Here is a 25,461-nt window from a genome sequence, read left to right on the forward strand (position 1 = left end):
CCTAGAACTTGCAGTGGAAATGTAACTAGTTGGCCATCCTATTCCCACCTCCATTCCCACCCTCTAGGTCACGTCTCAGTGGGGAGCCTCCAATCTCATTTAGAATGAGATGAAATGAGATGGTATGAGACAGGGTTATCAACACTCTGCCTCACCCTCCAATGGTATCAGTGAGACCTGAGCCTACACTCCCAGCTGTCTCCTAACAAGGTAAGATTAAGTGGCTTGAGGAAGGGTTAGTTGACATGACTTCTACCTCTCTCATCCCTTGAAGTTAGCAGGGTACAGAGGGAGCCAAGCTTCTAACCCTAAACATAGCAACAAAATAGTGTAAGTCAGACCTGATTCCTTTCTCCCTGCTGACAGTAAGTTCAGCAGCAGGGAGCTCATCTTACATCCCTACACAGAGACACAGACAGTGCAAGTCGGTGACCTACTTTTGTCAGAAAGGCAAAAGTGGGACCAAGGGCATGGATGAAGTTCCATGCTACCTTGTCTGAGACAAGGCTCTGTGAGTCAGGGCCCCACTTCACTGCAGTGTCAGTGGGCCCAGCAGGAAGCTGGAAAAAAAATAATAGAATACATATACAGTTACATAGAAAACAATTTATTTTGAGAGATTAGCTCTAATGATTATGGAGGCTGAGAATTCCCACAATATGCCATCTAGCAATATGGTGTAGTTCTAGTCCAAACCCAAATGCCTGAGAACTGACAGCACCGATGCCCAAGGGCAGAAGATGGATGTTTCAGCTCAAGCAGAGAGCAAATCTGCCCTTTCTCTGGCTTTCTCACAAATTGGATGCTGCCAGCTCACATTGATGAGAATGATCTTTGTACTCAGTCTACCAATTCATATGCCAATATCTTCCAGAAATACCTCACAAACATACTCAGAAACAATGCTAGACCAGCAATCAGGGCGTCTTTTAAACCAGTCAGTTGACATATAAAATTAACTATCACACACATCCACCTGGCCTTCATGCTACACCTCAGCTAAGTGGGAGGCAGTACTTACTTTAAAAAAAAAAAAAAAAGGCTAAATATGATACAGAATATCTTAGTATAACCTCCAAAGTCATCAGAATATAATTCAAAATCACTTGTAAAACCAGAATCAGGAAAATCAGAATATAATCAGCAAAGAATACACCTAACAGAAATGAATTACATGTTGGAATTATTTGACAAGCAGTCATCTCAAAAATGCTTTAGAAAGCATAGACAAATTCTCTTGAAATTAAAGAAAAAAATTGCAAATTTCAACCAAAAAATACAAGTTACAAAAATTACCAAACAGATTACAATAACTAAAATAAACTCCTCACTAGATAAAACAGCAGACTGGAATCATAGAGTAGTGAGCTTTAAAATAAATCAACCGAATTTACCCAATCTGAATAATAGAAAATACATAGAAAAACAAGTTAACAGAACCTCAGGGAACTGTGGGACAATAACAAAAGAGTGACTGGAGTCCAAAAAGGAAAATTACAGTTTTACCCATTGTTACCATTGGGGAAACTAGATAAAGGATACCCAAGAGCTTTATGCTTTCTCATAGATTCATAGGAGTTAAAATTATTTCAAAATTAAGTGCTAAATTTTAAAAAAATCAATGAAATCCTAAATAAAAGCATTTCCCATCAATAACCTGCCATCGTGGCTCTTTAGTTCTTTGAAATAAACAACCAGTTATGATCAGTGGGCCAGTTTATGATAATTGTGAAGGATATAATTTACCAGTGTGTCATTCTGGCCTGCTGATGAGTATTGTAAATTTACAACAATAGCTCCAATAAACTAAACATTAAAATTAAAAACTTCTGCTCTGCACATGAAAGTATCAAAAGAATAATAAAACAAGCCCACAAACTGGGAGAAAATATTTGCAAAAGACACATCTGATAAAGGACTGTCATCCAAAACATACAAAGAACTATTAAAACTCAAAAATTAGAAAATAAATAACTGACTGAAAAACTGGCAAAAAGCCTGGACAAACACCTCATCAAAAATGATATACTAGTAAAGATGGCAAGTATATGAAAAGATGTTCAACATCATATGTCAGTAGGGAACTGCAAGGCAAACAATAGTGAGATGTCACTCATGTCAAACTAAATAGACAAAAGTAAGAAACAAAGACTTTGAATAGCATAATTACCAATGTAACTTAGTGAACCCATTGAAAAGTTAGATCCTTCAGACTAAGAATATTCACCTTTTCCAAGTAACTATGGAATATTTCCAAAAGCTTACTGTTTATTAAGTTCTCCCAAATAGGGTTCAATCTCTATCCAATGGAATAAAGACAGACAAAATAAAATAATAGTCAAAAAGGAATCTACTCACTTAGAAATTAAAAAACATTCCAGTAAGTATTTCTTGAATTAAAAAGAAAATAAAAACTGAATTTTCATCATATTTAGAAATAAATGAAAATGAAATACATTTATCAAAAAGTTAACCATTGCCAAAGCTAGTAAATAGGGAAACTTGATAGCTTTAAACAGTTATTAGAAAAAGAGACTCAAAACAAACTAATTAAGACTTAAATTCAAGTAACTAGTATGAAACTAGAAATTAAAGAAATAAGTAAATACAAATAAGAATCTGAATTGATAAAATAGAAAACAAACAAAATGAGCAAATTACACCAAATCTGGCTCTTTCGAAAAGCCAATAAAATAGACAATGTTTATTTTTCTTGGGAAAAAGTTCTCTCGCCCTTTCCCTGTTTCCCTCTCTATCCTTCTCTCATCTCCTTTTCAATCAAACACAAATAATCAACCCAAAGAAAAGAGAATGGAGCCCATAACAATTACAAAGGAAACAGGTTTTAAATAAAAGAGTTCCATTCGTTACTAACTACTGAGAAATTTGAAATGTCAAGCAATATGCTTGTCTAAAAATGCAGTTTCTAAAACTGACTCAGAAAGAGGTAAGAATTCATAAATAAACCAATAATTACAGAGGAGACATAATGGGTTATCAAAATTCAACTGCCCAGAAAAAAGATCCAAGATTTTTTTTTTATGAAGGAGATCTACCCGAACTGCAAGGAACAAACAACTCATGTATTACTCCAGATGTCTGGTGCATACAAAATAGAGAGCTTCTTAACTTACTAAAAGGGACGGTACATGCCAGTCTTTATACCACAAAAAAACAAAACTACAAGCTAATGTCACCTATGAATATAGATGCAAAAACCTATGTAAAATATTCTCAAATTAATTTAGCAATAAGAACAATGCCCTCCATAAGCTGTTTTATACATGATGAATAGTAAGGAAAATTGTATTAATGGTATAGAGAAAAATACTTTTTAATAATTAAATATTTATTTTAACCTCCTATTTATGGCAAGCAAAATATTTTTCTAATTTCCATAATCGTAGAATTACATGTATTTAAGAGAATGTTGGCAGAAAAACAGTACCAGGTACTTATAGTTGCAGCAAAAATCGCAAAGGTAAAGAAGTACATAAAATTTAGGGAATCCTGAAATATGAAGGAACTTCAAAAAGTTCATGGAATGTGGAATTAAAAATTTAAGATTCAACATTGTGGAACAGCAGGTTGAGCCACCACTTGCAATTCTGGCATTCCAGAGGAACATCAGTTCAAGCCCTGGCTCTTCTATTTCTGACCCAGTTCCCTGCTAATGCACCTGGGAAAGCAATAGAAGATGGCAAGTGCTTGGGCCCCTGCCACCCTTGTGGGAGACCCTGATGGAATTTAAGGCTCCTGGCTTTGGTCTGGTCAAATCCTGGGCTGTTGTAGCCAATGGGGGAGTGAAGCAGCAGATAGAAGCTCGCTGGCTCGCTCTCTCTCCCTCTCTCTCTAACTCTACCTTTCAAATAAATAAATAAACCTTTTTTTTTTTTTTTAAAAGTTAAGTTTATTTTGGTGCAAAACATTTTTGAAATCTGCACATATGTGTGGTCTTCAAAAAGTTTATGGGAAATGCCTATTATGAAAAAACTACACATAGATTTCAAAATTTTCTTATATCAAAATAATTTGTAATTCCACTTTTCTACTTTTTAAAAAAGTATCCTAATATATACCATGATCAAAATGGTTTTATACCCAAAACTTAAGTATATCTTCGCATTAGAAAATGTATTGGTATTATTTACTACAACAGATTAAAGAAGAAAAACCAAATGATCAGGGCCAGCGATGTGGTACAGCGAGTTAACGTCCTGGCCTGCAGTGCCTGCATTCCATATGGGTGCCGGTTTGAGACCCAGCTGCTCCACTTCCAATCCAGCTCTCTGCTATGGCCTGGGAAAACAGTGGAAGATGGCCCAAGTCCTTGGGCCCCTGCACCCACATGGGAGGCCTGGAAGAAGCTCCAACTCCTGGCTCCTGGCTTTGGATTGGGGCAGCTCGGGCCATTGTGGCCAGTTGGGGAGTGAACCAGCAGATGGAAGACCTCTCTCTCTCTCTCTCTCTCTCTCTGCCTCTCCTATCTCTGTGTAACTCTGACTTTCAAATAAATATATAAATAAATCTTTTTTTAAAAAAATATGATCATCTCAATAGAAATGGAAAAACATTTATTAAAATTCAATAATTATATCTCAGTCAGTTAAGGAGTTAGAAATGAAAGGACAATTTCTTAAACTGATAAAAGGTATCTTTAAGAAACCTTTATAAAATATCCTATTTAACATAGAAACATATTTAGATGGGTTCATATTAAATTAAAGATTAAATTTTAATTTAAAGATTAAATTAATGTTAAAGATTCACCCTACAAGTTATGTGTTCTACACTACTCTCTATTTATTAATTTATTAAGACAAGAAGGGGAAGGAGTATGGGATGATCATGTAACTCAAATGAAACTAATAAAATACTTGAAAGTAAAGATGCAAGGAAGAAAAACTTAAGCTTATTCACCCCAAACAGACTTCCTAGATCCCTGAACAAGCTCTGTTTCCTGTCTTTTTTTTTTTTTTCTTTTCTTTTTTTTTTCTTTTTTTTTTTTTTTTTTTTGACAGGCAGAGTGGATAGTGAGAGAGAGAGAGACAGAGACAGAGAGAAAGGTCTTCCTTTTACAATTGGTTCACCATCCAATGGCCGCTACGGCTGGCGCGCTGCGGCCAGCACACCACGCTGATCCGAAGGCAGGAGCCAGGTGCTTATCCTCGTCTCCCATGGGGTGCAGGGCCCAAGCACTTGGGCCATTCTCCACTGCACTCCCGGGCCACAGCAGAGAGCTGGCCTGGAAGAGGGGCAATCGGGAAAGAATCCGGTGCCCCAACCGGACTAGAACCCGGTGTGCCGGCGCCGCTAGGGGGAGGATTAGCCTATTGAGCTGTGGCGCCAGCCCCTGTCCATTTCTAAAATCAGTGAACTTGAGGTTTTTTCCTTTCTTTCATTGAGTTACCACCTCATGGTCTTCTAATAATTTCCTTTTTGTGTCTAAGTTAGTGTTGGTCAGAGTAATTTTCCATTATTTGCAACAGAAAGAACTTGACATAGAATGCTATCTAAACAGAATTTGCCATCAAATATTTTTAAAACAACAGTAAAAAATATAATAAACATAATTAAAAGGTAAGTTATCATGAGAAAATACTAAACATTGGAGCTGGCACTGTGGCGTAGTGGGTTAAGCTGCTGCCTGCAGTGCTAGTCACCCACATGGGCACCAGTTCAAGTCCTGGCTGCTCTACTTCCAATCCAGCTCTCTGCTATGGCAGGGAAAAGCAGTGAAGACAGCCAAGTCCTTGGGTGGCCCCTGCACCTGCATGGGAGACCAGGAAGAAGCTCTTGGCTCCTGGCTTCAGATCAGCACAGCTCCGGCCGTTGCGGCCAATTGGGGAGTGAACCAGCAGCTGGAAGACCTCTCTCTCTCTCTCTCTCTCTCTCTCTCTCTACCTCTCCTTCTTTCTCTGTGTAACTCTGCCTTTCTTTTTCTTTCTTTCTTTCTTGCTTTTTTTTTTTTTTTTTTTTTTTTGACAGGCAGAGTGGACAGTGAGAGAGAGACAGAGAGAAAGGTCTTCCTTTTTTCCGTTGGTTCACCCCGCAATGGCCGCTGCGGTCGGCACACTGCGGCCAGCGTACCACGCTGATCCGAAGGCAGGAGCCAGGTGCTTCTCCTGGTCTCCCATGCGGGTGTAGGGCCCAAGGACTTGGGCCATCCTGCACTGCACTCCCGGGGAACAGAAGAGAGCTGGACTGGAAGAGGAGCAACCGGGACCGGGACCAGAACCCTGTGTGCCAGCGCCGCAGGTGGAGGATTAGCCTATTGAGTCTCGGTGCCGGCCCTGCCTTTCAAATAAATAAATAAATCATTAAAAAATACCAAACATACATAAAGTATAAGGCCAATATTATATTAAAAACTTCTACAAATATGGGCAGGCAATGTGACTCAGCAGGGTAGGCTGCCAGCTGGGACACCTGTACTCCATATCACATAGCCTGTTTCCAGTCCTGGCTACTCCACTTCTAACCCAGCTTTCCGCTAATGTGCATGTGAGGCGGCAGAGGATGTCTCAAATATTTAAGTCCCTGCCACCCACATAGGAGACCTAGATGTTCCTGGCTCCTGTCTTCAGCCTGGGCCAACACAGCAGTTGCAGGCATTTGAGGAGTGAACTAGCAGATCCAAGATCGATCTCTCCCTCCCTCCTTCTATTCTTTTTTTTTCTCCCTCTCTCTCTGCTATCCTGTCTTATAAATAAATAAACAAATCTTTAAAAAAGCACCTACAAGTAAATAAAAATAAACAAATAAGCCAATAGAAAACTAGACAATGTATGTATATAGCTAATCAATAGCATAAGAAATATAAATGTATAATAAACACAGAGAGATGTTCAGGCTTCTTAGGTAACTTTTTTTACTCAAGAGAATGAAAAAAAAAAAAAACAAGACATCAATATTAACAGGATGTAGGAAAATGACCCTTCATAAATTACTGGCCAAATGTAAATTAATGCTATCTTCTCTAAGGACAATTTGGTATTATGGGTACTCTTGCTGTCAGTACCTGTCACTCTCACTGTGGCTCTATCTCTAAAAAAATAAGTGTAAGCTTATTTCAGGGCAAAAAATGTTTGAAATTCAGGCATAATTTTTTCACAATCTGCTTTATTTTTAAATAAACTTCCTGAAGATCTCTAATATGCACAGGTTTCAAAATTTTTGCACAAAAATAAATTTCTTTTAATTCTATTTTCCCACACGCTTTGTAAAGTACCCATGTAAAAGTACTTAATTCTCAGAGATTTTTAAAAAATAACTACTTTTACATAAATATGATAGCCACTAAATTCATTATCTCAAAGTTTATCAATTGTCAATATTTTAAATTGAGAAACTTTCATTCATAGGATAAAAGAAAAAAAAAAACAGAAAAAATCTTTCTGTAGAAATGTCTGTATAAACTCATTGAAATGTCTTTAGGCAGACCGAACTGCTGATTAGATTCTACAGTGGTAGGAACCCATTTTTATTCCAATTATAATGATTTATAATTATGAACTAATTTTAGCATCCTTTTCAAAACATTAAGATCTTATTCTATAAATATAAAAATTTAAGTCTTTTAAAAACAACTGGTCAACTTCCAAAAGCTACCAAAATTCATCATATATTTGGTAAATACATCTTAATAAAAAGTAAGATATATTTCTAAGGACAAAGAAGAGACTCATCCAGATCTACAGTTACTGAATTTACGGGGTTCTAATTATTGATAGCGAATATATTCCTCAAGAGGAAGCTTCAAGCTATAATTGATAACTATATTTAATAATTATTAATATAAAGAAAGTAAAATGTATTAAAGTATAAATTACATTTGACATAGAGATTCTAGAAAAACATTCAACATATACTTATTTTCAATACTTTTCTTTCAAACTAATAAATGATAGAAAAAAACATACTCCAACCTTTCAATTTTGGATTCATTGTCAATTTTGTACTGTTCAAAATCTTGGCTAAGAGACTGTAGCTTTTCTTGAAGCCTCTTTTCACGTTCTATACTTCCTTGATAGAATTTCAACTCTTTTTCCATTGCTTTCACTTTTTCTTCCATAGCCTTAAATTCATGAAGGATTAGATAGCTGACTCCACAGTACTTACAAACTTTTTCTTCTGGCGACATCTAGGAAACAGAACATACATTTACTGAAATGATATTTCTTAGACTCTAAAAAATAGTGTCCAACTGAAAATGTTATTGCAACCATGCTGGTCAAATGACATAAATATACAGTGTGCTATGCCATAAGACAGTAACTATGCCCCTGGTTACATCTGGATACCATTTTAGAAACTAGCATACTGACACTGACACAAAACCTTAGAATTAGAAAATGGTCTTTCAAAGTAGATTTATTCTTGAAATATTCTCCATAAAATGAAACTAAAAATGGAGAAAAAAGTCTACAATTGTTTTCTTAAGATGAGTTTTCCATAAAGTTGGAAGAAATCAGCGTCTCTCACTGGCAACTGCTCAGTGACCCCGGAGAGGCTTTTTGGCCTTTTCAGATCTTATTTTCCTCATTTGTAAAATTATGACTTTGGCCCAAATAAATAGTAAGTATCCATTCAGTGTCAACATTTTATAATTCTTACATAATTTAACATTCTATCATAAACCTACAAATAAGAAAAATACTTTGAACTCAATCTCTTCTAACTAAAGTCAGTCAGTTCTTTTCTCCTCAGTAGGTATGATTATATCCAATTTACAGATTTAAAAACTGAGGCTATTAAAGCTCAATAACTAATTGATGTGTGGAGAAACTGTGATTAAAACCTTGTACCTATACCTTCACTCATTTGTATTATATTCACCTACCATGCATATGTCAGTTAAACTCTCTAACTTCATTCAGATAGCATTCCTATGGCTTTGGCCAACACAGGAACAATATAAAAATGGAATTCTAGCAAAGTCAGGAGGGAAAGGTTCTTTTTTCCCCATGAAGTACAAATATTCCTCAAGTAGCCTTTGCTTGCTTTACTATTCACAAAGGATAAGAGATAGCTTCACAAATATTTGCTCTAGAAAACTACCTTGAAATCAACTCTTGGATTATTCAGACTAGTTACTCTTAATGCAACCTCCTTTGAGATTACAGAAACTGCTCTTGTAATTAAGAATTATGCCACAATATCTGTTTATCAATGCTAATATACAAACACAACTTGTTAGAAGAAACTAATAACAAAATTTTGTGAAGTAGAATCTGGCTCACTTAAACTTTAATAATAAAAAATAAAGTTGAAACCATAATACTATGGGACATATATAATTGTAATAGTCATTTAATTTCCACTGATACCAGATTTATAAATTTGTAAAACTACAGGTTTAAAAGAAATAAAAAAAGATAACTTGGTTCAAGCTCTGGATAGACTCACAGAGTCTATTCCAACCAACACATATTGTTGTCCAGCCTCTATTTTAGCATCCCAAATGATGGGAAGCTACTTTCTAAGGCATCCTATTCCATCTTCTGCCAGTTTCATCTCTCATGAAGTCCTTTCTCACACTCACCCCAAATCTGCCTCTCTGGAACACCTACTCGTCCTAATCATCTGAGTCACCATTTGGAACAATCCCAGGCTTCATTCATACAAAGATCTTTCTAATATTTGAAGACAGCCATCAGGGACACACCATGTTATCTCTTCTGCAGGTCAACACTTTCCATTTCTTCAGCTATTTCCCACATACATGGTTTTGAATTTCTTCCTTATTCTACATAATTTTCTCTGAACTTGTTCCAGGGATCTATAAATGTATTTCAAAGTATAGTGCCCAGAACTGAATAACTCAGTATGATTGGTCTCACTAAAAAAGTTAAGAGAGCATTCAAACTTCTCTTACTTTAATATCTTACTAGTATTACCATTAGTAATATCTTCTATTGCAAACAGATTAAATTGGCCTTTTGTAATTTTTGCTATTATATACTGTAACTGACTTTTATGTTAAATAAATGCCCAGCTTACAAAAACACTGCAATGGAAACCTACATCACATTATACTGAATACACCAACCATTTCATTCCCTTCTATGTTCCCCTTTTTGAAAATCCACTTTCCACAGTCCTAGCTATAAGATTCCTTCTTCCTGTACACCCTGGTTATGGCTAATTGGTGTGCTGTGATAAGACACTGGCCAAATCCTAAACTGGGGTGAGCCAACTAGGCTTGTAAGTATAGATGATCCAGGCATTTAGATTACATTTAAAGCAGCCATAAGGAAGAAGGGTCATGTGCAAGATAGAGTAAGCCATATTATTGGGATGAGAACAAAGAAACAATAGACATGCAAAGAGAAGCTAAGATAAAGACACTGTAGTTCCACAGAGAAAAAGGAAAGAATGGTACCCTATACTGTCACATCTGATGACCTTCTAGTCCCTTGCCTTGGTCCCTCTTGAAATATGGCTGCCCTACTTGCCCTTTGGGATCCACACCCAATCTTCCTCCACCATTCTCTTTCCCCCCTTGGGCAACCTATTTTTTTGCAACCAGTACTTTCCATTCTATTATGTGAACATTTGGCATTTCAGATCCAAGTGCAGAAATATAAATGTAAATATGTATCTTCCATTAGACTCAAGTGTATGTGTGTACGCATACATACATAGATTCATACATGTGGATGAATGGATGGATGGCTGGATAAAGATAAAAATGTTTTAGACTCAACCTAGACAGATAGATGAAGATAAATATATCTTAGATTCAATCTTTAGCTATTAACTTGGGTATTCAAGAAATTCTAAGCTTTGTATCTTTTGCAAATTTGATCCTCATTCATCATTTTATCCATCTGACTCACTGATATTAAAATATTAAACATGGGAGCTGGTGTTGTGATGCAATTGAAGCTGCTGCCTGTGATGATGGCATCCCATTTCAGAGGGCCGACTGGAGTCCAGCTGCTCAGTTTCAAATCCAGCTCCCTGCTAATGTGCATGGGAAAGCAGCAGAAGATGGCCCAAGTACTTGGGCCCCTGCCACCCACATGTGAGATCCAGGAGTTCTAAGCCACTCCCTCACGTGGCCATTTGAAGAGTGAACCAGCAGAAGGAAGGTCTTTACCTCTCTGTCTCTCCCTCTCTGTCATTCTGTCTTTCACATAAATAAAACAATCTTTTTAGAAAAAAAACCCTGACAAAATTCTTTAAAAGTGTTAAATATGACAAAGTTTTAGAATTTCACAGAATGTCATATCACCTTGGTTAATACTGACCTACTACTTGGTACATTTCAAGTATAACTTTTCATCATTATTCAACTGCGTGTGGGTATGTGTGAGTATACATATATTTTTCATACTGTCTTCAGGAATATTATGACAAACTTTGTCAAACACCTATATAAAGTCCATATATGAGGATTCTACTCCTACTGTACTTTTTGGATCTAATAACTTTAGATAAATGAAATGGCTTGGTTTACATATTGGCTCCAATGGGACAAGGTTGTTGTTTTCACTAATATATACATCTTCACAAATCACCAATTACTGACACATATATTCTATGATCTAGTCTGAGATTGAATTAAGTCCACTGAATGTAATTTATAGGCATTTTATATATGGAATAGCATTTGTGCATTATCCTATTACTCTCTACATGTCCTCAAAGATAACCAAGAGGAGGCCGGCACTGTGGCAAATTAGGCTAAGCCTCCGCCTGTGGTGCCAGCATCCCTTTGGGACTGCCTGCTCCTCTTCTGATCCAGCTCCCTGCTAACGGCCTCGAAAGCAGTAGAAGATGGCCCCTGCACCCACATGGGAAACCCAGAAGAAGCTCCTGACTCCTGGCTTTGGATCAGCCCAGCTCTGACTGCTGTGACCATTTGGTGAGTGAACCAGTGGATGGAAGACCTTTCTCTCTATCTCTTGCTCTCACTGACAGTAACTCTACCTCTCAAATAAATAAATAAAATCTTAAAAAAAAAAAAGCAACTCTGCAGTCCCATTCAAAGATACTATCAGCCCCAAGAAAATAATTTATCCAGGTCAAGAGACCCGAACTAATTCTCAGCAGATGGATACTTTCTTACAATCTTTTGCCCTTCTTGACTCTTGTTTCCTTCTCATCAATTGAATCACTTACTCCAAAGCATTTCCATCTTTAACCTTTCCTTATTAATCATACTTCTTACTCTGCTCCTGGCAAAATGCCCTGCCCTTATTCTACAAAACCTTTGATGAGTGGAGTATATTTTCAGCCTGCTACACTGAAAATAGTGTAAGCTTCACAATGTAAAAGCTATTAAAATGCTACTTCACCATAGTAATCAAGGAAAGCAAAAACTGAAACAAGTAATACAATATATATTAGATGGGTTTTCTGGAATTTCAGCAAAGGGGAAACATGATATTCACCACGAGCTAGCAACAAAACAATAAAATTATAAAATAATATGTCATTAAGAGTGGTCTCCTGGTGCCGGCGCTGTGGTGTAGGTAAAGCTGCTGCCTGCAGTGCTGGCATCCCATATGGATGCCGGTTGAGACATGGCTGCTCCATTTCTGATCCAGCTCTCTGCTATGACCTGGGAAGGCAATGGAAGATGGCCCAAGTCCTTGGGTCCTTGCCGCCACATGGACCCGGAAGAAGCTCCTAGCTCATGGCTTTGGATCAGCCCAGCTCCAGCCACTGCAGCCATTTGGGGAGTGAACCAGTGGATGCAAGATCTTTCTCTCACTGTCTCTCTGTCTCTGCCTCTCTGCAACTCTTCCTTTCAAATAAAGAAATAAAAAACAGCAAAGATAACAAAAACGTCTTTATTAAGAGTGGTCTCCAGACTTCAACCTGAACCACTAAGTGACCTATGTTAAATAAGTTTATTGCATACAACTCTTCAATGCTATTAAGTTGTAAATAATTTTCTGTAAGCAAAACTGCAACAGAAAAAAATGTAATAACCCTTTCAAATTCTTAGAGTCTGTTTGGGCTAATTACTTAGAACATTTTTGTGAAACTTGAGAAAGTATGAAATACTGTAATTATGTTTCCAAATGAAGCAAGTAAAAGTTATCTATTTTTTGTGAATTATAATTTGTGTTTCATTCTTATAACTTAGTGTTAGATCATCTCCTCATTTTGAAAGTAAAATAATGACATGCTGTCATTCCTGACAAAAGGGCTATCATTAGCAGGATGTTTTGCTTTCTACAACATGCACTTTGGAGGAGGCATTAACAAATGCAGTATATTAAGGAAATGCAGAACCATTTTAAAATAAATTGCAAAACAAACTTCTCAAATGCAGTATTTGTGTTTTCAGAATTACAGTTATTCAACTTAAAAATGATATAAAAATTTAAAGGTTAAATTAGGCTTCAGAGCCTTTTCAGAGCTCCTATCTGTACTTCAACCAGAAAAGGCACTCAGTACTCTCCTGCTGCCTAACTAAGGCATTCTCTGCTACAAAATTTATGCTTCCTTTCTCTCCCACCCATCGCATGCTTTTTATGTGCTTGATAAGGAGAAAAGGAATAGCTAATGTACTCCACAGAGGTAAGAGTGACAGTACTATAAAACATTAGCCCTTCCTAGAAGCCTTTACACAAAACAATGACTGTCCAAGAAGGATATTTCATTTAGGTCAAGAGAACATTTCTGGGATAGGACAGTGGACCCTTCAAGCTATCAAGTTGCACAGACCACCTAACAAGTTCATGAGGCCATCGGGACCTTTCCTCATCATTAAGTCAACTTGCTGCACTACCAATTTAAATATCAATTTGGTAAAGAACTTCTACAGAAAACCCTACAACTACATGTACATTTTTTTTATTTGACAGGTAGAGTTAGACAGTGAGAGAGAGAGACAGAGAGAAAGGTCTTCCTTCTGTTAGTTCACCCCCCAAATGGCTACCACGGCCAGCGCGCTGCACTGATCGGAAGCCAGGAGCCAGGTGCTTCCTCCTGGTCTCCCATGCAGGTACAGGAGCCCAAGCACCTGGGCCTTCCTCCACTGCCCTCCCAGGCCACAGCACAGAGCTGGACTGGAAGAGGAGCAACCGGGACTAGAACCCAGTGCCCATATGAGATACCAGTGCCACAGGAGGAGGAATAACCAAGTGAGCCATGGTGACGGCCCCTACATGTACATTTAATACTAAAACTCAGTGCTTTTCCCTAAGATTGGGAAAAAGGCAGGACTGCCTACTCTTTCTGCAATTATTTACATGGTACTGAAGGTTCTAGGCCAAGCAATAAAGTAAGAAGAGGAAACAAAAAGCCTATGTATCAAAAGAAATAAAACTGTCTCTATTTTTGAGTTGGCCATAATTGTCTACATAGAAAACCCCAAGGGATCTACTATAAAACTCCTAGAACTAGTAAGTTCAACATCTTGCATGATTCAAGATACATCTAGAAAAATCAATGATATTTCTATATATTCTCACTGAGTGCAAAGACACTGAAATTAAATATGAATACTAACTGCAATTGCTAAAAAATTAAATATTTAGGTGTAGATATAACTAAATATCTACAGGACTCATGCTGAAAACTCTAAGATGCTGATGAAATAAGCTGATGACTAAATAGAGAGATATACTATGTTTATAATTAGAGGCCTCAAAATAGTATGATATCATTTCTTTCTAAATTGATAAAAACAGATAATGCTACTCCTGTCAATATTCCAGCAAGATATTTTGTAGCTGCAGACAGGATTATTCTCAAATTTATATGAAAAGCCAAACGAATTCATAGTAAAATAATCATGGAAAACAACAAAGTGAAAGGAATCACTCTATATAATTTCAAGACATAGTGTATTATGACAGTAATCAAGAAATGTAGACCAATGTAACACAACAACAGAGAACCCAGAAACAGACTTACATAAATATGTCAAATTGATTTTTGGCAAAGGTGCCAAAACAATTCAATGAAGAAAATGCGACCTTTTCAACCAACAAATTGTGCTGATACAAATGAATATCCACAAATTAAAAAAAGAAGAAAGAAACTCAACCTAAGCCTAATTTTTATATATAAAAATATATTGAAAATGAATCATGGATTTAAATATAAAACATAAAATGTGATTTTAGGGGAAAAAAAGGAAAACCTAGGGATCTAAACTAGGTAAAGAGTACTTACACTTGATACCAAAAGCATGATCTATAAATGGAAAATTTGATAACCTTGATTTCAATTAAATTTAAGAACTTTTTCTCTGCCAAAGATCCAGGAGTTCAGCTGCTAGGTTGTCTGGTAGTTACATGCATACATGTGTGTGTGTGTGTGTGTGTGTGTTACATGTCCTCCTGAAAAGACAAGCTACAGAATAGGAAAATTATTTGCAGGGGCTGGCGCTGTGGCTAAGTGGGTAAAGCCACCACCTGCAGTGCTGGCATCCCATATGGGTGGCAGTTCGAGTCCCGGCTGTTCCATTTCCAATCCAGCTCTCTGATGGCCTGGGAAAGCAGTACAAGATGGTCCAAGTCCTTGGGCCCTGCCCCAGTGTAGAAGACCTGGAAGAAGCTCAGGCTTTGGATCAGCCCCATTCTGGCCATTTGGGGAATGAGCCAGTGGATGGAAGACCTCTCTCTCTCCCTCTCTCTCTCCCTCTCTCTCTCTCTCTCTCTCTGCCTCTCTGTAACTCTACCTTTCAAATAAATAAATCTTTTTTAAAAGGGTTTTCTTCTTTTAACCATTTTTATCTTTATTATTATTATTATTTATTTGAAAGACAGAGTACAGGAAGAGGCAGAGACAGAGAGGTCTTCCATCCACTGATTCACCCCTCAAATGGCTGCAATGGACAGAGCAGAGCCGATCTGAAGTCAGGAGCCAGGAGCTTCTTCCGGGCCTCCCATTTGGTGTAGGGGCCAAGGACTCAGGCCATCCTCCACTGCTTTCCCAGGCCATAGCAGAAAGCTGGATCAGAAGTGGAGCAACCAGGACTAGAATCAGTGCCCATGTGGGATACTGGCACTTCAGGCTGGGGTCTTAACCCACTGAGCCACAACGCCGGCCCCAATAAATAAATCTTCAAAAAAAATTTGCAAACAATGTATCTGACTAGTATCTAAATTATATATGGAATTCTCAAACTCAACAGTTAAAGAAAATTCAATTAGAAACTGGGCAAAAGACAAAAAAAAAACATTTTAGGTGAAATGTTTCTAGGATTTACAGATGTCAAATAAGCACATGAAAAGATACTCAACATTATTTGCCATTAGGAAAATGTAAATTAAAACCACAATGAGATATTACTACACACCAGTGACAAATCAAATGTTGGTAAAAGGTGGAAAAATTCAATCATTCATATATTGCAGGTGAGAATGTTAAATGTCATAATCATTCTGGAAAAACAGCTTGGCAATGTCTTAAAAACTAAACATGGAAATACCAGACAACCTAGCAACTGAACTCCTGGGCATTTATCCCAGGAAAATAAAAACGTATGTTCAAATAAAAGAATGTTTACAGTAGCTTTATACAGAATAGCCAAAAACTTGAAAAACCCTAAATGCCCTTCAATAGGAGAATTGGTAAATAAACTAGTAGATCAAACTATGGAATACTACGCAGCAATAAAAAGGAGTAACTACTGACAATAAAAAAATTGGAGACCAGATCAATGGTGGCCAGGGGTCATGGATTGAGCAGAAAGAAGGATTGGGGATGTTAAGGGGAATGTGGCTATGAAAGGACAACATACAGAAGCCTCATCATGAACTGTTCTGCATCTCCACTATATCAACTAATAATACCCTGGCTGGGATATCCCTCTTCGGTTTCTTCAAGTGTTACCACTAGGGGAAGCTGGAGTATACATGGGATCTCTTAGCATTATTTCTTATAACTGTATGTGAATCCACAATAAATCTTAAATTAAGAAATTCAATATTAAAATGATAATAAAAAATCTGGACCTAAAATACCATAGATTAATCCACAAAGACATTTTTGAGCAATCAGAAATGCTGGCTTCATAAAAAATAAAGCAAACATAATAAGCTTTTGTCTATCTCACTATGTTTCCAGAGTACATTTCCTCTAGTACCTACTTTTCCACTTGGAAATCTCACCCAAGCAAATTCTATGACCTTCAGTCAATTCCATGACCTTTAAGGCCAGTCAGAAGAAGAAATTTTTCCTAAAAACAGAAATACATATTTTTCAAGATTCATAATAATATCTTGAAAAAACTATTTTTCTAATGAACTACCCTGGGATACAATATTAAGTGAACCGTATCTCCAGAAATTGGATTTCCTATAAAAAGGCAATCACTTAAAAATACACCACACATACACATGCACATATACATATCACTGGCTTCCGGGATGCTGGGTCTAACATTTCTATGCCCATTTTCCTTTTCCTTTTCCTCTACTTTAACACAACATTAAAATCTGAACCTAGCCCCAGTGGCCCAAAATGACCTGGAAAATTAAGTTTATTTTTTCTGGCAATGACAAACTGTGCTTGGGAATATAAAACTGTTATTCGGAATAAATTTCAAAGTTCCAAAGTACTAAAATTACTGAAACAGGACAAAATGAGCTGTTACTGTGGGGAAAGGGATTGTTATCCCAGAAAGAACAGTGTGCTCTCCAGCCCCTGCATAGCCACTTCTGTCTTGCAAAATAAACAACTCTGGTCTCTTAATTTTACTTTGTGTCCTATGGCAATAAAGATCTCCTAAAGCTAAAATCCTATTAGAAGTGTTCATTTTCTCACATTTTAAAAAATAAGAGATCAGTTTTGCCTTTGCAAAGTAATTTTTTTCACTGGTTTGTTTCTGTTGTTTTGACTTCTGCATATGCCCCCTAGCAAAAACAGCAAAAGGAAAATTGTTCACTGCTTTTTCCTAAAAATGAGGCTCCAAATGTCTCTGAAATGGAATAACATTCACGAGTGGAAGAGATATAGAATTATCATTTTACTCAATCTATAAGTGCTGTCTTGAATGCGGGAATAAAATCTTAAACACAGAACTGTACTATCATTACAATCGCAGTCTGCATTCAGAATGATGAAAATTCTAACAAGGTGGATTGTCTAAGGTCAGAGACAGGTAAGAGTCAGCCACGGCTGCAGAGAGAGCAGGCTAATTCAGAGATGCGGTGTAAGGACGGATAGAAGTAAACTGTAGAGTTCAGCAGCACACAAACGGGACAAGTGTGGTCTTGCTGTCCAGCCCAGGGACCGCTTTCATGTCTTCTGCCACTAAAGGACATGGAAGTCTAAAATTGTTCTGAGCTCGGTCAGAAATTGTGTTAAAAGCAAAAAGATCTGAGAGTGAGAGTCAAAGATTATCTTATTCCTTCTTCTCTAAGATTCCCTGGGGAGAGGAGACCAGGGAAAGTGATTTCACAATCTGCCTTCTAATCAGGCCCCTGGTTCTCTAACTACAGCCTGTTTTCACCATCCGTTCTGTTCCCCACACTTTTTCTCTGGTGGCCCTCTCCCCAGGGCTCTTACATTTTCTTGCAGCTCTCCTTTTTCTACTCTCATTTTGAATTAATGGTAGAGTGTAGTGCAGTTCTGTTCACACTGTAATTTATCAACCATCCATTTCCATAGCTCATAGTAAAAGTGCAGAAAGAAAGAAAAAGGAAAGTCTCCTCTCACCTTCTCTTCTGCACCAAGCCCCCTTGCCTATACACCGAATGAAAAAGAAAACACAGCAGGGGCTTCTCTAGAAAGAGGAGCCAGCATAAAAAGTAACACAAAAAGTTAACAGAAGAACAAGAAAGAAAGAAAAAAAGCCTTTGAAAGATCTCTCTGTGGCTATACACTGATCCACCCACCTCAATCCTTTTTTCTTCAATAAAGAAATGGAGCACAATTTCCAAACCATTGTGTAAAAAAATTCTGTTTTTCTCACATTAAAAATGAAATGGTTTTAACCTAAACTATTCCTGTTACCACTATAAGCTATACAAAGGTAGTTCCAATAGTTCATGCAAAAATGGAATTTAATGATAATATGCATTTTCCATGAACTTTTTGAAGACTTCTCTATACCTCTATCATGATTCTGTACAGAACAATGTACACAGCTGACTAAACAAATACACTGCCTGATCACTAGGCAACTAAACAAGTAAAGTTACACACAACCTAAATAAAGCAAACGGAAGGAGGAAAGCATGAAAAGAATATTTATTTTCAAAGACTGTTTTTACAGGCTTTGGGAATGCATATACGCTTTTTCCTTGCTCTATAATCAAGCACCCAGAACACTGTCTAGCACATAATAGACATAATAAATATTTGTGGTATAGCTTAGGTCTGAAAAAGTACAAAGCTATATCTTACAGTCAACATTGGGCAGGAAAGGGTGACAATCAGCACAACTGGCCAGGGCCTTTGGACAGCTGAGCTCCTCTTGCTGTCCCCACTTTTCTGCACAGCCATTCCTGCTTTAGACTCAAACTGTGAATTTATGAAATGCTTGGTTTTAGCATTTTTAAACAATTTACTTATAAAGTACCACAAACATAAGGAAAAAACACTCTACCACTCTCAAAAAAATCTTATAAAAATAAATACATATTTTATGTATTCAAAAGCACTGAGGGGCTGGCGCTGTGGCACAGGGAGTTAACGCCCTGGCCTGAAATGCCGGCATCACATATGGGCTCTGGTTCTAGTCCCGGCTGCTCCTCTTCGGATCCAGCTCTCTGCTACGGCCTGGGAAAGCAGTGGAAGATGGCCCAAGTCCTTGGGCCCCTGCACCCATGTGGGAGACCCGGAAGAAACTCCTGGCTCTTGGTTTTGGATGGCGCAGCTCCAGCCATTGTGGCCATCTGGGGAGTGAAACATCGGATGGAAGACCACTCTCTCCCTGCCTCTCCTCTCTCTGTGTAACTCTGACTTTCAAATAAATAAATAAATCTTTAAAAAAAAAAAAAAAACACTGAAGTTGTTAAACATTCTCCAACTTGGCCAGCTTTTTCTCAGCAGGAAACTTCTGTTCTTTGGCCTGCGATGCTTCATCCCCTGTCCATTGACATATGCAGTATTGAAGGGACAACACCAGTTCTTCCTGCATGAAGGGCATCCTTTGACCATTCCAGCACACAGGAATTCCACTCCCCATCTCCCTCTCTCTCTCTCTTTTTTTTTTTTTTTTTGACAGGCAGAGTGGACAGTGAGAGAGAGAGACAGAGAGAAAGGTCTTCCTTTTCCGTTGGTTCACCCCCCAATGGCCACTGCGGCCGGTGCGATGTGGCCAGCGTACTGCACTGATCCGAAGCCAGGAGCCAGGTGCTTCTCCTGGTCTCCCATGTAGGTGCAGGGCCCAAGGATTTGGGCCATCCTCCACTGCACTCCCAGGCCACAGCAGAGAGCTGGACTGGAAGAGGAGCAACTGGAACCTGGACTAGAACCCAGTGTGTCAGCGCCATAGGCGGAGGATTAGCCTATTGAGCCGCGGCACCAGCCCCCATCTCCCTCTCACAGCAGATACTGTCCCATATGGTATGTGATCACTCTGTCTTGTTGTAGAGTTTTCCCCTCTTCCCCCCATATCACTACATATCCTCTTCCATTCAGGTAATTAGGATCTAAAATGCAGGTAGACTTTTTTTTTCATCTTGCTTCGTTTCATTTAATTTCTACCACACTTAGACCAATACATGGAAGGAACTCAGTTCATTCAAAGAGAAAGCATATCCCATGTCTTCACACGATAAGTGCCATTACTCCAGTTAGCATAGCATGGCTGAGCTTTCTTTGTATGGATATTATGCCTAATATAAAAGGTGGAAAAATTAAATGCAATGATTTAAAATGTCTTTTCCAGTAACTGGACTTCCCTTCCTGCTCCTGCAAGTTGCAGATTCCATAAATCTAAAGGAAAGGCAGCAATAGTAAGCATCAAATTAAATCAATCGCATGATGAATGCTAACAGGCAGCTCAAAGAAACATGCACAAAGGGCAAAGACATATCTGGGAATTGAATGCAGTTTTTAATTAAAATGTAACAGAATGGTGGTTAATTAAGAGCTTATTGTATCTTTACTGAAAAATCTAAATGATTAACGTTAGCTAAGTTTTGAGATCTAAAAACTACAATTTAAGTCAATCATTTTCAAAAGAGATTTTGTAACACTGTACGGTTTAAGCTAAAAGGTGGCACTGGAAAAGGGAAGAGAATCTGAAATGATTTCTAAGTACATACTTTCTTTAGCTTTTTCCAGGGAATATTCCAGGAAGATTTATCTTGCAACATTGTACTTAAGAGGGAGACTGACCACCACAAAGGTTAAAGCTGCAAGAAACCAGTTTGAATCAGATCTTCATGGTTACATGAGCATCAGCTGGCTTTCCTCATTATAATACTAAACTCTCTGCCCAGCAGAGAAGACTGCCACTATTTTTTTTTTAAGATTTATTTATTTATTTGAAAGTTACAGTTACACAGAGAGAGGAGAGGCAGAGAGAGAGAGAGAGAGAGAGAATGTCTTCCATCTGCTGGTTCACTCCCCAGTTGGCCGCAATGGCTGGAGCTATGCTGATCTGAAGCCAGGAGCCAGGAGCTTCTTCTGGGCCTCCCAAGCAGGTGCAGGGGCCCAAGGGCTTGGACAATCCTCTACTGCTTTCCCAGGCCATAGCAGAGAGCAGGATTGGAAGTGGAGCAGCCAGGTCTCGAACTGGCCCCTATATGGAATGCCAGTGCTTCAGGCCAGGGCATCAACCTGCTGTGCCACAGTGCCGGCTCCTGCCACTATTTTTTGAAAATGCAATGTAGGGGTCAGCACTGTGGCATAGCGGGTAAAGTTGGCATCTGTAGTGCAGGCATCCTGTATGGGCTCCTGTTCAAGTCTCAGCTACTCCACTTCTGATCCGGCTCTCTACTCTGGCCTGGAAAAGCAGTGGAAGATGGCCCAAGTCCTTGGACCCCTGCAACCTCATGGAAGACCAGGAAGAAGCTCCTGGATCCTAGCTTCAGATAGGCCCAGCTCCAGCCATTGCAGCCATTTGGGGAATGAACCAGCTTATGGAAGACCTTTCTCTCTCCCTCTCTGCCTCTGCCTATCTGTAACTCTGCCTTTCAAATAAATAAATACATTTTTTAAAAAGAAAAGAGGGGCTGTGGCACATTAGGTTAATCCTCTGCCTGAGGCGCCAACATCCCATACGGGCGCTGGGTTCTAGTCCCGGTTGCTCCTCTTCCAGTCCAGCTCTCTGCTGTGGCCTGGGAAGCCAGTGGAGGATGGCCCAAGTGCTTGGGCCCCTGCACCCACATGGGAGACCAGGAGAAGGCACCTGGCTCCTGGCATCAGATCAGCATACCTCCAGCCTTTGCGGCCATTTAGGGAGTGAACCAAAGGAAGGAAGACCTTTCTCTCTGTCTCTCTGTCTCTCTGTCTCTCTCTCTCTCATTGTCTGTAACTCTACCTGTCAAATAAATAAAATAAATAAAAAGAAAAGAAAATGCAATGCAGGAAGAAGTATACTGCCTACATTGTATGAGCAAGAGGCACTCTCTTTTCTGCACCCTGGACAGTCCTCTAATCTTTGTTATAGAATCCTGGGCAAACAGCTTCTCAAGAAGGCAGTGTCCTTTTGGAACTGTATCTTCCCACTGCCTCCTTTACTTGTCATAAGTAAATACAAACTCTTCTCAGAGAAACTCCTGCTTGAAGCTGATTATTTGGCGACACCCAAGTAATGAACCCCTTACGCAACTGACAGAACTGGTGACCCAGATGGGACTCTCTCCCCCTCTCTCTCCTGCCACTGGAGTGTCTGAAAACCAAGGGCAAAGCAGTTGGCTGTGGCAAGCTCATTCAGAGTTTGCCTGCTGTTGGGATGCTTGCTCCTTCCTGTTAGAGTGGGAAATTTCACTTGGTACCTTGTAATTCTAGTTGTTTGCCTGAAGATTCAAAAAGTGAAGTACCCACCTCGTCCTTTTCTTCAGCACCTTGCAGAACTGAGAAGTGAGGAACCTGAGATTTCTGCTATAATACGGATCTAAGAATTGCTAACAATGAAAGCCAATACCAGAAGTATGCTATCAGGAAAAGAATCCAGCACCAGAGAGGGACAGCCTTTCATAAAATGTCAAAATACAAATGTTAGGTTTTGCTCCAGAAGACTGAGGATAACAAAAGGATGGCTCAGGAAATCCCTGGGCTGGATTTATCTGTGAGTGACTTATCTGGGTGACTAGACCCCGTATTTCCCCTTTTCACAGGTGTGGTACCATTTTACCAAGGTTTAGAGATCTCTACAGAGAACAGGTAGAAAATGATATAGAGACTTCCATGTTTTACATAATCAGAGTTTTACCTTACAATCAAGACTAGCTTTATTGGAGTAGGAACTGCAATGGGAGAGAGTGGTGCTATCAGTGGGCCAGAGAGTACAGGGTTGTGGCATCCACAACCACTTCCACAAGCTCCCCTAGGGAGTTAGAAGTAATTATTAAGGAATATAAGTAATACTCAATCTGTATCTGGAGACAACCCCTCGGGAGAGTATTCCCCTTCACTGGGAACTCTTCGGGTATGCACCAATGACAACAAAATAGATGATGTTCTTTTTGTAACACAGCCTGGCCACAATATTCATTGAGAGATCTGGAAAAGTGGCTGGGTGGCTCTCTTACAATGCCATCATACAACTGGACTCTAGTTGTAAACAGGAAGAAAGATGGGAAGAGATTCCATATGTGCAGTGTTTCATGGCCCTATATCAGAATAAAGGATTTTAGAAAAAGTACAAACTGTGTAAATTAAAACTCAGTGCTCCCCATTCTAAACCTGAAGGGAAATCCCTACCCACACTAGAGTTCCCTGGGGAAAGAATCTCTTTAGACTGTAAGGGTAAAGAGAAATAAAGAAGGGCCACTTTTGGCAACTTCCCTGATCCCTGAGCCATCTCCAGCAACTAGCCCTGAGCAACGTGCATGCTGCTCCTAGCACTGACAATGTACAAAAGCCTCTACCCAACTCCCCTGACTCAACAGCCAGCCTCCCATCCACTGAAGAGGCTCATCTGAGACAAAGCCAATCTACCCACCTTTACCCAGGAGCACTGCCAAAGTTACCTAGCACAGAACTCGCTATAAGCCTTCAGGAGATACATTTATTCCCCCTCTGCCAGATTCTAGATGAGGAAAGAGAGTTAATAAAATGTGTATGTACCACGTGGCACTTGTGACCTGTATGACTGGAAGGTAAAGGTTAAAGGCCTAAAAGCCAATCCTGAGGAATTTCTGCTACTAACATAGTGCATTTTTAAAATCTGCAATCCCATCTGGCAGATATTCAAACCTTAATGACCACCTTCTGACAGTAAAGGAAAAGGCAGCTGTGCAGGCAAAGGCTGGGGAGGAAGCTGATGAGCGGCATGCCGATCAATCTGGTCACTTGATGTGGTGGCCAAGCAAGGGATGGAGCCCAGTGATGGTCCCAAGTTAGGACACCCAATATACCAGCGTATCTACAGCAACTGCAGCAGTACAGGAATATGTTGCCAAAAGGCATGCCAGAATTAAGCAGCCCTTCCCCACTCCTCCAATAGAAATCCAGGGAAGTCAGGTAATACAAAACACCTACTTTATATTTCAAAGTCCTTGACATCTAGAAAAGGCCTTAAAAATTGGCTATTGGTCTTGAAACCAATCCCTCTCAACTGGAAAAAATTTCTTTTAAGGTTTTCAGCAAGTGAGAAGATAAGAAGGATGACAAAAAGATGAAAAGGCAGGCAACATAATTGGACATTGCTCTCCAGTCTCCTCCAGGTAACCCAGGAGGATGAGGGAAGCCACCACAGGTAAGTAACCCTAGCCCCCAACAAAGGACCAACAATGAGTCACAGCTAAGCTAGTTCCTAACCAATGTGCACACTGCAAGCAGGAATGATGCTGGAAAAGGGATTTTCTGAACAGTTTAAGCTTAAGGCAAACCTAATTCCCTTCAGCTTCCTTTGATAGGAGAGATTGATGGTAGTCAGATGCCCCCTGAATGGCTCTTCATGATAAAACCTGAATCTCCCTGAAAAGCTCCAGGTTACCCTAAATAGAGAAGGGGAGAAAGTCCAGTTTTTGCTTAACAAAGGAGCCACATACTTGCGTTGCCTACTACACAGGGTTCTCTAAGAGGGTGTGTAATATTAAAGGAGTATCAACAAAAGGAGATAAGAGGCTTGAGCCTGACTTGGAAAGTAGGTTCTAATGTTCTGATTCAGTCTTTTCTACATGTCCTTGAGCACCTCATTGCAGCCTTGGGAAGAGGTCTGCTAATTAGATTGGGTGCTACCATGTATTTTAATCAAAACTGAATACAGGCATGGACATTTGGCCTAACAGTTAAGCTGCCACTTGGCAGCCTGCATCCCATACTGGAGTGTCTGGGTTTAAGTCCCAGCTCAGCTCCCAATGCCAGCTGCTTGCTGATGCACACCCTGGGATGCAGCAGGTGGTTCAAGTGGTTAGTCCTGGT

The 25,461-nt window shown here is 39.1% G+C and overlaps 1 protein-coding gene across 16 annotated transcripts in view; it reads right to left on the minus strand.

The window, feature by feature from the left end:
* The window catches only part of LEKR1 (leucine, glutamate and lysine rich 1), a 219,674-nt gene that overhangs the window by 185,089 nt on the left and 9,124 nt on the right, over positions 1-25,461 (minus strand). For 6 of the 16 annotated variants that reach the window (XM_017346867.4, XM_008266381.5, XM_051818730.3 and 3 more), the window contains one exon: positions 7,929-8,143. The exons of 5 other annotated variants lie outside the window; for them this stretch is intronic. In XM_017346867.4, coding sequence (XP_017202356.4) covers positions 7,929-8,143 — 215 coding nt within the window. Of the gene's footprint in view, positions 1-7,928; positions 8,144-25,461 lie in introns of those variants that run through there. 5 more of the 16 variants (XM_089331037.1, XM_089331041.1, XM_089331039.1 and 2 more) reach the window with 2 other exon arrangements.

This window comes from Oryctolagus cuniculus, chromosome 4, assembly GCF_051225735.1.
Source record: "Oryctolagus cuniculus isolate XC-2025 breed Fujian yellow rabbit chromosome 4, ASM5122573v1, whole genome shotgun sequence".
Classification (NCBI taxonomy): Eukaryota; Metazoa; Chordata; class Mammalia; order Lagomorpha; family Leporidae; genus Oryctolagus; species Oryctolagus cuniculus.